Below are 12,820 nucleotides of genomic sequence, written 5' to 3' on the forward strand. Positions count from 1 at the left end.
TTCCAGGAAGAGGCAAAGATCAGGACAGGTTTGGGTGGGCCATTATGTGCTGATCTAGGGCCAGCAAGAGGAGAGATCAACCAAGGTCAAGCTCACTCAGTGTTAGAGGAGAACAGGGTCTATTTTAAATTCTGCTGCTGGTTCCCATTTCTAGAATTTTTCTATTGTATTATATGCTATCACTGACAGCTAACTTCATTTATTATGCACTTACCATGTGCTTTTCTCTGTTCTACTTTGGGTTACAGAACTGATCGCAAACATAAACTGTTACCATGGGCTTAGAGAGGCAGATGCCAGAGGCTGTATCTATGTAATGCATTGATTCTTTGTGAGGAGGCATATATTAATTAGGCAAGCATATAATTTGGAAAGTATATATTAATTAGGCAGGACCAACATCTACCTATAATGAAAAAATGTTAGGGGTGGAATAAAATGAAAATTTATTTCTTGCTCCCACCATAATCCAGCATGACTGAGTTAAACATATGTTTCCAAATATCCACTTTTCCCCAAAGAGGACCCTGAAGTCCTCTATGTCTGACCAGGCCCTGACTAAGCCAAAATACAAACATTCAGGGTCTGGCAGGCCAGCAGGGATGGGGCTCCCACGCTAGCTGAGTCCCAGTGGGCACAGTGCATGCCATCCCCACCCACTTCAAGGGAGCTGAGATGTGTCTTCTGGTCAAGCACCTGCAGGAAACAAGGTAGAGTGTGATGAGCACAGAGAGTATAGTATCCAGGTGCTTATGGTGTGAGAAACAGGATGGAAAGGTGCTGTTTTATTAACTCCTAAGGTTGATATCAGGGAAGACTCTGATCTTCCCAGGGGGGTGACATTCCAGGTGTGATATGAGGGTCAGGAGAAGTCCCAGTTTAGCTAAGGAGGGAGCATTCTGGCCAGAGGCACAGCATATGCCAAGTCTTTGAGGCAGAGTGTGTGGTGTGCTGCAGAGACTTAAAAAGAAGCAGAGCTCAGAGGGGAGAAAATGTTGAAGAAAACATTTTTGGATATTGCTACAGAGAAAGGCTGACTATTAAGACCATCGAGATAGGTACAGAGACCACTCCAACAAGCATTTGCCGTAGAGCAGAGAGACGAAGCTCAACTCTGAATAAAACAAAATAAAGTGGGAAAGAAAAGTAGCAAAGGTACAGTGTCAGAGGATTGGAAATTCCCAAGAGGAACCATGGGAGATAAAGGGTGATTCTGGTGGTCAGATAAGAAGTGCCCTTCCCATGAGGCAGCAGCAGCCAAGGGCTGGGAGGAGAAACAGGGAGCTAATTCACCCTTCCTGTGAGCCAGCCAATGTGAAACTGGGAGACAGGAGCCGCCCACCCCTAACTTCCATAAGCAACCAGCTGATTCAGAGAAACACAGACTGAGTTGATAGCAACTGAGGTTCAAAAGCAACTTAAAGCTGTATTGTTTGATTGACTTAGCAGGACTAAAGCCAGTAGTTTAGGCAGCTATTTAGAAGATAACAATAAGCAATATAGCAACTATATGGGATTTTTTTTCTGTCTTGTTTTTGAAGTCTGATATTGTTCTCACTATTTTGTTTTGCTTCATTTTATTGTTTGGTTTTATTCTACCTTTGTTTTGATTGGCTTTATTCTGTTTTGTTTTGTTTGATTTTATTTGTTTATTATTAATGGTTTGGGCAGCAATTTTGAAGATAACAAGAGGCATTATGCTAGCAATTGTTGATTTCCTATTGTCCTGTACAAGTCACTCCCCTGAAAAGCTGGAAAACTTGTGCTTCCTCTGTTAGAGAGCTCACTGGTGCTGCATTGGGAAGCTGTTGTTTGTGCCCCAGGGTAATGTTGGTGACTGGTACTATCACCAGGATGGGGCAGGAGGGGTTCAGGTGCAGAGGGATTGTGCCTCTCTGGGTTCATTATTTCAACGTAGTGGGCTATTTAACACTTCCCCATACACTAGTGCTAGGTAAATATCATAGAAATGTGTTTCCAGTGAGCCATATTCCCATTAATGACCCCTAGAAAAACATAGGATGCTGACAAAACACCTCTATTCTGGAGCTGGTCAGGGAATTCAGAGTGAAAAGACAGATTTCCTAATGAAACGAGAGCAAAATGTAGGAGAGGACCATATGGTGGTCCTCAGCAATGCCCAGGCAAATTCCAGAAATCTATCCTGAAATTCTTAGCACTCAAAGAAGGAAAGGATCATCTATTACAGAAACATCGTCATCTGTAGGTGCTAATAAAGAGGAAGTGATATGAGCGTTTGCTCCATTTAGTGGTCCTCAGTGCAGACGAATAGCACAAAAGCACAAGGAAAATTAGATAAATTAGTTCTACAAGAAATCAAAAGGGATGCAGCCACTCGGGCAGTTCTGGGGTGGCTTTGTATAACCTGAAATAAAGTACTGAATATCAAGAGGGCTGCATGAGCTCAGGCAATCATTCATGAAATAAGTTTGAATGAGGCTGCTGTGAGTCGAGAAGCGAGACTGTAACTGGAAAACATTCACTCAGTGGAAAACAGACATGGCAGCTTCTCAGGGCTGGGAGTTGTGCCTGGCCCTGGGATGAATGAGTAGGTAGGAAGCCTGTGCTCAGCATACTTACCTGAGGGGCAGGATAGGGTTTGTATGCACAACGCTGAGGCGTGACTGTGGGAGCAAAGTCCCCTCCACCAGGCCTCTCTTCCAGGGAGAATTCACCCTGCTGTGTGAGTCCCAGCCTATTTGTTCCCCTGGTCACCATCCAGATGAGTTTGATTTCCTTGCCTCCTTTTCCAGTCTGTAGGTTTGCCAAGCAACCAGTGCAATGGGCACTGGGGAAATGTGCACTTCAGTTCTGAAAAATTACAGTCAGAGAAGCTCCTGGAAAGGAGCACAGGGCTTCTGGGTGGAATCTGGGGCCCCTTCTCTCCCTGTGTCCAGCTGCCGAGCTGAGTGGGGACCGCAGTAACCTTTGCTGTGTTTCTTCCCACAGGCCCCTACCACACCGTCACGGCTCCTCGGCCCAACTGCGTGAGTCCTGGCTCCCCTTAGCTGCTCGTCAGTTTTCAAAACTTAAAAGAGAGACTTGTTTCAAGTCTCTTGATGAATTGTTTTTAAAAAGTCCCGAAAGGCATACTTTGCTGGTGAGGAAAACTGCACTGTAATTCTTAAGTAAAACACTGTATTCCGGTCCCAATGCACAAGGTCGGTGGAAAGGATGAAAGGGGAAAACATTAACACCCAGAGCTGGCATGTGCATCATGAGAAAACACTTCAGGACACCACAGTGAAATTTTAGATTGAGGCAAACATTGGAAAACAATCTCACAATATTAACCACACAACATAAAAATATTTTTGGTCCAGAAATTGTATGGTCAAAAAATTTAAAATAAAGAACCAATCTAAATTTTGGACTAAGATTTAAAAGAATTTGTTGACATTTTGCAACACTTTGGAACCATGCTAAATACTCAACAATATAGAAATAGTTAAATAGGGCAGGATATACCATTTTATAGTCATTTGAAATAGTCACAAAGAATTTTAACAAGTAATGACAAAGATTACATTTTCTGACCTTAATTCAAACACCTAATATAAGTTATTATATTAAATTATAATGTATATAATTTAAATGAACTTATCTATAGGTGATAGGTCAGTAGATAGATTATAGATAGATAAGCTTCCTATAAAGTCATTGGCTTGTTACTCTCTAAAATAAATCTTCCAAAATCTAATTAAAGCTAGGGACCCTCACACAGGAACACACGTAAATACACAATATTTTTTAAGTAGGAGGCTTATAGGTTGTGAATACTGAACCTATAATAAAGAATCCCTCAGGCTGGGAGAAAATAGTAATGGATAGCTATATAGACAGATAGACAACAGATTGATACATAGATGATAGAATTCATTATATTTTTAAATTATCTCTTCCTCGGCCCTTCCTCCCTCTCTCTCTCTGTCTCTCTCTCTCCCATAAAATAGAACAAAATATTTACATTCACTTCTGAGAAGCAGCAGCCTCTGAAGGCTACTGCATATTCTTATCACCCGGGTGACAGGTGTGGTCTTTCTCCCTTTCTGTCACCCACCACCCCCACGAAGTCCAGCCACAGGACCAATGACAATGGCATGTAGTCTTACCTCCTCGGCTCTGGGGTGTCCCCAATTTTCTAGAGAAGCCTCTTCCCTGGAGGGCACTGGCTGCTGCCATGACCGTACACATATGGTTCCTTGTGGCAAACGCCCCTGCCTCTCCTGTAGCTCAGAACTCACTTCCGGCCCCATCCTCCCTTTCTGTGCCAGTCATGACACCACCTAGAGTTCCTCCAGCAGCTTTGCTGAGCCCTAGTCCAAGTGTATCACCGACCTAAGCTCAGAATATGGAAGACGGGGAGCCATCACACATGCTGGGCTGGCACTGTGATCAAAGGCCAAGCACAACCATACTGTGCCTCATCGGTGGCTTTCTGACAATGACCAAACGTAGTACACTCGGTCATCCCAACTGAAAGATAGACAGTGGAACAGGAAGGTTTGTGGCCTCTGCACGGTCAGAAAACTAACCAAACCACAATGTCAATCAAGGACAAAGTGACTGCAAAGCCCTGCTGTCACCAAGCCAGCCTCACAGAGTTTCCCAGCCAAGAACTTCCCAGCACCAGCCTCGCCTGACTCCTAACACCCTTGGCGGGTTCATGGGATTCACAGCAGCAGTGCTGCTCTCTGAGGGCCCCGCATCAAAGCCACCACGCGTGGGTTTCCAGTCTGCCTCTGTGCCCAGTGACTTAACCTTCTCCCCTTTCAGTGACCAGGCTTTTCTCTGCTCCCACCTTTCTGCTCCCGGGTCACTGCATGGCCCCTCGCATGTGATCACCTCATGTTTGTCAAACTTGCCCTTGATGCCTCACCCATGGGTGACTTCACTTAGCACCCCAGGCTTGCCTTCCAGTGGAGCACAGGGGGGAAGCAAGGGCGAGCACACTGAATGCCAAAGCTGCAATCTCTGGGCCCCTCGCCCCTGCCTTTGTGCTGTGCCTCAGACAGCAGCGGCTTACTCAGCGAAGGTCTGATATGCACCACGCTCCTGCCCCTTGCATCTAAAGATTCTGGTTCTCTCTGCCTACTGGAGCCCCGAGCCTGCCTTCCCCACTGATGCTCACTGCATTCCCTCTGTATGGCTGCTTCCTAGAAGTTGGAGTCCCCCCAGCTCCTCTTTACCTTACCACGCTGCTGCAGCTGGGGTAACAGGGACAAGCCACACAACACACCCTCTGAGGCCTGCGCTGGGAAGCAAGGTGCCCAGCTAACTAGAAAACTGAAATGGGGCAAAGCTAGAACCTGAGTCTGACTCCTGGCCGGTCTCTCCACTGTGATAAAATCGCCTCTTTGCTTTTCCCGTTCAAACAGTAGAATCCAGCACATGAAGCCCCTAAGCCTGTTAGGTCCTGGACCAGTGTTAGAGGCTGGAAGAGGCTGCTGCTTCCCGCAGTCTCTGACTGTCTCCACCTGCACTGCTCTGAGAAGCAGCAGAGGATCTTCACTGAGGGTTCCACCGGGTTCCGTGCCCGGGTTACTGCATGCCTGTGTCACCGAAGACATTCTGGGGAGCAGGTGTGACTACTGACGTGTGCAGGTGGCCATCTAATCCAAAAATAAGCTCACGGTGGACCCCAATAAAGACACGTCTCTAACTAGACAATTACAACATGAATCAAAATTTGAAAGTAAGCATGCAGGAATCCTTATACCCTTAAACTTAAGATTTATCATTTTATGCACTTATGAAGCATATATTAAGAATTTATTAGGCGCTGAAAGAAAAAAAGTTCAAATATAGCTCAGGGTAGAAAGTAACACCTTTGATTTTATGTGGTCAGCTCTTAATTGTCAAAATAACCTAAAGTGAGAGTTCAAGGCAGGGTTCAGGGGCTGCCCATACCCATCTAGCATGGGTACGAGTGGGGTGGGAGAAAGGAAATTATCTGGGGCTCCTCATCATGTGACCCACCCAAGGAGGGCCCCGAGTTGTCTGCCCTTCATTTTTGGGGTGCAGAACAGTTTTAAATTTCTGATGCTGGGTTCCCGTTTGGATTTGTTGTAAAGATCTCCTTTTGCTCACCCGTGGCACGTGCGACCTGTGTGCTTTGGGAAATCACCAATACCAGTTTCTAAATTTATAAAAGGAAGATAAAAGCTCCCCATTGGAAAAAACCCAAGTTGGGGAATGTCCATGAAAAGTGAGGTCTCTGTCTCATTTTCATTCTTGGCATCTCCTGTCACCCCTTAGCTCTTTCCCATCTCAGCACTTGGATTTCTCTCTCAAGCTCACATCAAGAATAAGAGCAGGGAAAGTTGAACTTTCTGAGACCTAGAGGCAATGAAAGATCTCTCTCTGCCCTGAAGCATGGCTGAAGGAAGGCGAGACTGAGTCAAGTCTCTGCTTACACAGGGAACAGTGCCAGCTCCAGGCCCTGCACAGTGCCACACACCAGAATCGCTCTGGTGACAGCTACACACGAGGACATTTTCTCTGGACTGACACCCACCGCAGAGCCTCTGAGAAGCACCTATGTCAATCAGTTGGCACTGCCAGAACATTAATACCACAGCTTGGACAGCGTGGGCGTTTATTTTCTTACACGCCTGGAATCTGAAGTCCCAAGTCAAGGGACAGCGAGGACCCTCCCTTCAGGGTGCAGGTGGTTTCCTTATTGCTGTCTGCACAAATGGTCTTGTTCAGTGCATGAATGGGTAGGAGACAGGAAGTTCATTCTGAAGGAACTTTGGATTAGCTTGTCTATTTCTGCAAAAGAAGAAGAGGGGGAGGGGATGAAAATAAAAGTCCATGAAATTTTGGCACGGATTGTGTTGAATCTGTGTCTTGCTTTGCAAAGTATGCCTAGCTTAACAGTTTTCAGTCCCCAATCCATAAAAATTGAGTGTCTTTACATTTGTTAAAGTCTTCATAAATTACTTCCCATCATGTGTTTGCAGTTTCTCCCATGCAAGTTTTGCACATCTTTTGTTAAGTATACTCTAAAGTACTTTATTTTTGAAGCCCTCCTAATATCATCATTTACTTAATTTTTATTTTCAAATTATTACTGGTTTATAGAACTACAAATTGTTGTTACCAATATGCACAAGTGAATTCAGTGTGAGATTGATACTATATTTTCATCCCTTGCTGAATCTTTTTTAATAAGTTCTATTTCAATAACCTTCTAGTGGCTCCTTTGGGATTTCCCATGTATAAGATCATCTCATCAGCAACTAGGTCCCCTCTCTGCTTTTAAGTGCCTGTGTAACTATATTGGGCTCACAAAATAATACAGGACTATCCTCTTCTTTTAAAATCAACTGATTATCAACCTTAATTACATCCTCACTCTCCCTTCTTATTGGAAAGTAAGTAGGTATTTGATTGAATAATCAGAAGGGAAAAAATTCTCACTCTCCCAAGAATTGAACTTCTAATTAAGACCCCCAGACTCTTGAGTCTTTAAATTTCAGTTAAAGCCTCTGTGTCACTTTCCCCGGGCCAACACTGTGGCCTGCAATCTTGTTCCTCCCTGTGACTTACCAAGATGTACCCACCTACTTAGGAGAGGAACACAACTGCAGCCCTGGACAGAGCAAAATTCCCTGCAGACACCAACTATGAAGACCCCGAGCTTCAGATGGTCGATGTGTGGCCATCGGTGAAGATTTTACCAGCCCGACCCATAAAGGAATCAGAATACGCAGGTAACGGGCAGGGCTGTGCGTGACACTGTGCCACAGAGCACAGTAATTCAGGATGCCAATTCTGAACTGAACTACCCCAGGGTGAAATCCTCCTTTGCGCCTTCTTAGTATCCCGATGGCCTGTGCATGTCTCCAGAACTCACCATCTCCATCTGAAGATGGCGCTTATAATAATAGGCCTCCCCAAGAGTCTTTATAGAGATGACATCAGTCATTCACATGGGATCTCTGCCAGAGGCCTGTGCAGGGCCAGCACTCTGGACCTGTGGCTGTCGCTATGATGATAGTGGTGCTCTTCTGGGTCATAGGCAGCTCGCCAGCCCTAGGAGCACGGCAGAGTGTGAGTGGCCAGGAAATGGGCCCATCGCAAGTGTTCAGCTGGAGTCTGAATGGTGGCAGAGCGGGAGGGAACTCAGCACACATGATTCATTCTGCAGATAGTCAGACCACGCGTGATTCCGGGTACAGCCACAAAGCCACGCTCGCTGGGAGTAGGGAAGAACGAGCTTTGCACTCACTCTCATGTTTTGCTACTTGGAATGCGTAAGGCAACTCCGGCAGGTCTGTGAACCTCAGACGCAGTGCTCTACCATAAAAGCAAGGGGGAAGCAAGGCCCGGCCCACAGAAACCACGGCATTGCGGTTCCCACATCTCAAAGAGAATCATCTGGTAAATGAAGAAATGTTCTCCTGTTCAGTGGTGAAGGGCACATCTAGACGGTGCCAGTTACCAGTTTAGAGCTCATCAGGGGCGAAGGGGAGCGGAAAGGTAACCCACACTGCCAGGAAGGTCTCAAGCTGGTGACATACACAGATCGACAGGGAAAGGTGGCACAGAGCCAAGCTGGTGTCCGGGGTCCTAGCTGGGCAGGGCCTGGCGTGTTGTCTTAGGGATGTCTGACAGGTCTCTGGAGGACAGGTAGAGATAGCCCTCGGACAACAACCTAAAGTGTGGGAGGTCGTGTCCGGATTGTGCGTGCATTACTGACTTCCCAGAGGTGTGACTACAATCCTTTTCCCTTGGCACAGATACCCGCTGTTTCCGGGACGCCTCCTCTCTGCAGTACGCCACGCCTGTAACACCCCCTCCAAGACGAATGCCGAATCCGAGACTGCAGCCAGAGGAGGTGAGTACTGCGGGGCCCTGTGACCCAACTTGTGGGTTCCCTTAGGTCGCGCAGGCCAGGTTCAGGGAACCTGAGCCACAGGAGGCTAGGGTGACCCTGGTGCTGCAGAAGGACCCAGAAGAAAGGAGAACTGATATTTGCAGTCCACACACCTGGAGCCAGGCACCAGGCACAGACTCCGGCATGCTTGTCATCTAATGCTGCATGCCTTCAGCAGAACTAGGACTTGAGCTCACACTTTTGCAAAAATATCTCATCTCTTTATCCTGACCCTCAGCCCAGCGTTGCCAGCTGCTAACTGGGTGGTGATAAGTAAGTCACACAGCCTCCCAGGGCCTCAGTGACCTTGCCCACTAAATGGAAATGAAAATCGCTATCAATGTGACTTTCAAGGACTACTTCAGCTGAGTGTGGCGGTGCACACCTGTAATCCCAGTACTCTGGTATGCTGAGGCAGGATTGAGCTCGGCCTGGGCACCTTAGTCAGACTGTCTCCAAAAAACATAAAATTAAGTGCTGGGATATAGCTCAATGCAAAACACAAACGCCCTAGGTCAAATCCCCTAATACTGCCAAAACAAGGAAACAAACAAACAAAAACCATAGCAAAAACACAGGAAGGTTACCACAGTTAATATGATGAAAACATCTCGTCAATGAAAATGCCCTAAATGCATACAATGTTTATATTTTTAATGAAATGCTCAGTAATATTTAACTCCCTTAATGAAAAATTGCCTGATTTTTCCTAATAGAGAGAGGATTTTACTGTCAGTTCCCTTTTCACTCTGCACCCAGAGCCTGCGAACATGCCTCCGAGTGTGCACACAGTCCTGGTGTGCTCTGTGCTCTAACTGTTCTCTTAACTTGAGGCCCGGCAGCCACACTGACAATGTCTTTGCTCTGTGCTGCTACCAGGGAATATCTGACACTGGGTTTATGACAGACAGAAGTTACTGCTCAGTCCTGGGAAACACAAGATCAAATGCCCGTAGCAACTGGGGAAGGCTTTCTGGAAATAGAGTGGAGAAAGAAAGAGACAGGAAAGGAGCCAGAGCTCCCCTTCAGAGCACACCCACTCCAAGGTACAGGCACTGATCCTTCGGCTCCTGTGGGCAGAGCCTGTAGACAATGACAATTAGATTCTAACACGAATCTTCTGGGAGGGGAGGGGAGGGGAGGGATATTCAAACCACAGCACATAAGGAAAGGAAAGTACAGTGTTACCACTGTACATCATGCCCTGTACACAGAATCCATCTGACAGGGCTCCGGAGTACGGGAGGGTAAAGGACACTCCACCCCTCCTCGCCAGCACTGAGCCAGACCTTCCAATTAATCACTCAGCAAGTTCCTTCAGAGCTCCACTCCACATCCCCTGGGATCTGACACCTTTAGGGACGCCAGTGTCAAATCAGCCAGCAGCTAGTTCCCTGCTCTCATAAGACCTATGCACTCGTGCAAGGAGACCCGTAGGGAATAGGTAAATCATAGACGGACAATACAGCCAGGGAGGACACATTTGAAAAGTAACCCAGAAGGAAAGCCAAGGAGACCTTTCTTGGTCATAGACTATGGATGCATGACGTCTCATCCTTAAAATCAGCCCAGCGTTCCTTTCTAACTTCAGTGACTCCTGGCCAGTTGTCACCCTCACTGAGCTTTCACTGGCCGCCTTACAAAATCTCACAGCTGTTCTTCTAACACACCAAGAGGCCCGCGCACAGCCAGGCAGGCATGAGAGCCCCCTCTTAAGCACAGGCCTGTTCTAGCCCGGTGCAGAGCCTTATGAAGGTGGTTCTCAACAGATCCTGGTTAGATGGATGAAATGGGCAAATGCTCAGTCATTTGAACTCAATGGTGAAAATCACGCAGCTGTTTAACAGGACAGACTTGGCCTTTCCCCTGCCCGGAGTCCGTCCCCATGAAACACTCCAGCCTGGCCCATGAAATTCCCTTGCGTTGCTACCAAGAATTGCAACTGGGAGCACCAAGCAGGGGCTGCAGAGCAGCATGGAGGGCATCTCTAGGTGCCACTTCCAGAGCAAAGGGTGTGTCCCCGGGAAAACAGGAACCCCAGCGTGGCTGGCCCAAGAGCGGAAGACAGGGGTCCAGTTATAAAAAAAGAAAAATAATCACAGCTAAAATGTAAAACACACTCAGTGTCCTTGTACTGATAAGTGTTCATGGATAGAATTGTTTTTTCTGGAAAAATAAACCTGACTTGCTTTTCTAGCAACAGCTGTGGCAGAATTGCAGCCTCTATTCGGAATCCTGCATTCCTGCTTCCCATTCGGTTTGTAGCTCTCCACTGAACCCAAATTTCTCCTTGTAGCAGGCTCACTTTGCAAGTGGAGCTGCACTCTCCTCACATTTAAGCCAAGTGAAATCAAGTGAGAAACCGGTAGGAGAGGCTCAGGAAAACGCTGGCCAGTGGGAAACTGCCTCACAAGTTACCCAAGGTCCCGGCCTCAGTTCAGATAGAGTTTGCTTTTATAATCAGTGTTTGAATAAGCAAGTTTTTATGGGAAGCAGATTATCTTTTTCATTACAACCTCATTTTCAGGGATTGATTCGTATTAGTTCACTACATTTATATTTAGATTAAACTATCTGTGAAAGGGATCTCTGTGTCCTTTACAGAGGTCGGTCCTTATCTCCTGCGTTGGGTACAACTGCCTTGCTAAACTATTTCTCTAGTACTGAGCACTGACTGTGTACTATACACCTTGCTCAACAACAGGACATTAAGCTGAGCCAGGCGCATGGTCTAACGGAGAGGATGGTGATGTGCAGTGGCCATCTGAGTGTCACAGAGAGGGCTGGCGTGGGGGTGGGCACAGGAGGCACAGGTGTATCACTGAGCCCAGCAAAGGAAGCAGGCACACTTGGCTTGCACATCTCTTACACACGACATGGGAATCAGTGGTTCTCAATGAGGAGATCTGGTCCCCAGGGACCTCTGGCAAAGTAGACACATCCTTGGTGGCTACAGCCAGGGGAGAGCTGCTAATACCCAGTGTATGGACGACAGGGGGGCTGCAGACTGAGGACCCCATGCAGGCAGCATCCTTGGTGGCAAAGGGAGACCCAGTCCCACCTCTCAGCAGAGCTGAGACTGAGAGTCTGTGTGTACTACGTGGCTCCTGGGCATGTCTGAGTCCTCCTCTGGTATCCAAGGTGATTCTTCTAGTTCCCTCATGGTCCAGCATCAGAGCAGGTACAAAGTTAGCCCTGAAAAGCATCCCGATGACAGACAATGGGACACGCCTTAAGGCAGAACCCAAGAAGAAAGACGCTGGAGACACCAAAACACTCACGCAGCTGATCCACCAGACACACTAGGCGGAGCTCGGCTGCTGGGGGAAAAGAAGCAGGAGCCCGAGGAGGCCCCTTCCCAAGGCCAGGGGCACACAGGACCAGGCACGGTGGAGACCACAGGGCCCACCCTGCCCCCAGACCAGGCTAGCAGCGGGGCCAGGCAGGAAACCTCAGGGAGGCCCTTCCTACAGGACAAGCATGCAGTGACAGTGGAAGCCAAGGGTGCTGCCGAATGTTCGAAGAGCCCCACAGTGTCCCCACCCTCACAGGTGACCTAAAGGGACGGGAAGGTAACTGTGCATGGAAGGGGAGCAGAGCTGGGGTGAAATCCAGCCAGCACTGTGTCCCGCCCAGCTGGAGCAGGTCAACAGCATCTCACAAAGAACAAGAACCAGTGGAGGTGCAGTGACCCCTCAAACACACTCAGTGCCAGAGAGGAGAGGCACCTGGAGACCACGACGTGTCATGAAATAAATGAGACTCACACACACAGACACCACATGGGCTCTCTTGTGTGAGAAACCCAAGCTATAAATAAGCAGCAAATAAATGATAGCAGGAAACAAGGACACAGATCTTTTGCAAATGGGAAGGAGACCAAGAAAGGGAAGAGCGAAGGAAGGAGGAAAGAGG

At 47.5% G+C, this 12,820-nt stretch overlaps 1 protein-coding gene across 1 annotated transcript in view; it reads left to right on the forward strand.

The window, feature by feature from the left end:
• Clnk (cytokine dependent hematopoietic cell linker) overlaps positions 1–12,820 on the forward strand; it is a 159,939-nt gene that overhangs the window by 88,676 nt on the left and 58,443 nt on the right. Inside the window, exons 5-7 of the mRNA XM_023562660.2 lie at positions 2,971–3,008; positions 7,598–7,739; positions 8,769–8,866. Of these exons, the coding sequence (XP_023418428.2) occupies positions 2,971–3,008; positions 7,598–7,739; positions 8,769–8,866 (278 nt within the window). The remainder of the gene's footprint in view (positions 1–2,970; positions 3,009–7,597; positions 7,740–8,768; positions 8,867–12,820) is intronic.

The sequence above is a fragment of the Cavia porcellus genome, unplaced genomic scaffold (assembly GCF_034190915.1).
Source record: "Cavia porcellus strain 051 isolate PalLab524CR breed Dunkin Hartley unplaced genomic scaffold, mCavPor4.1 scaffold_18, whole genome shotgun sequence".
In the NCBI taxonomy this organism is placed as follows: domain Eukaryota; kingdom Metazoa; phylum Chordata; class Mammalia; order Rodentia; family Caviidae; genus Cavia; species Cavia porcellus.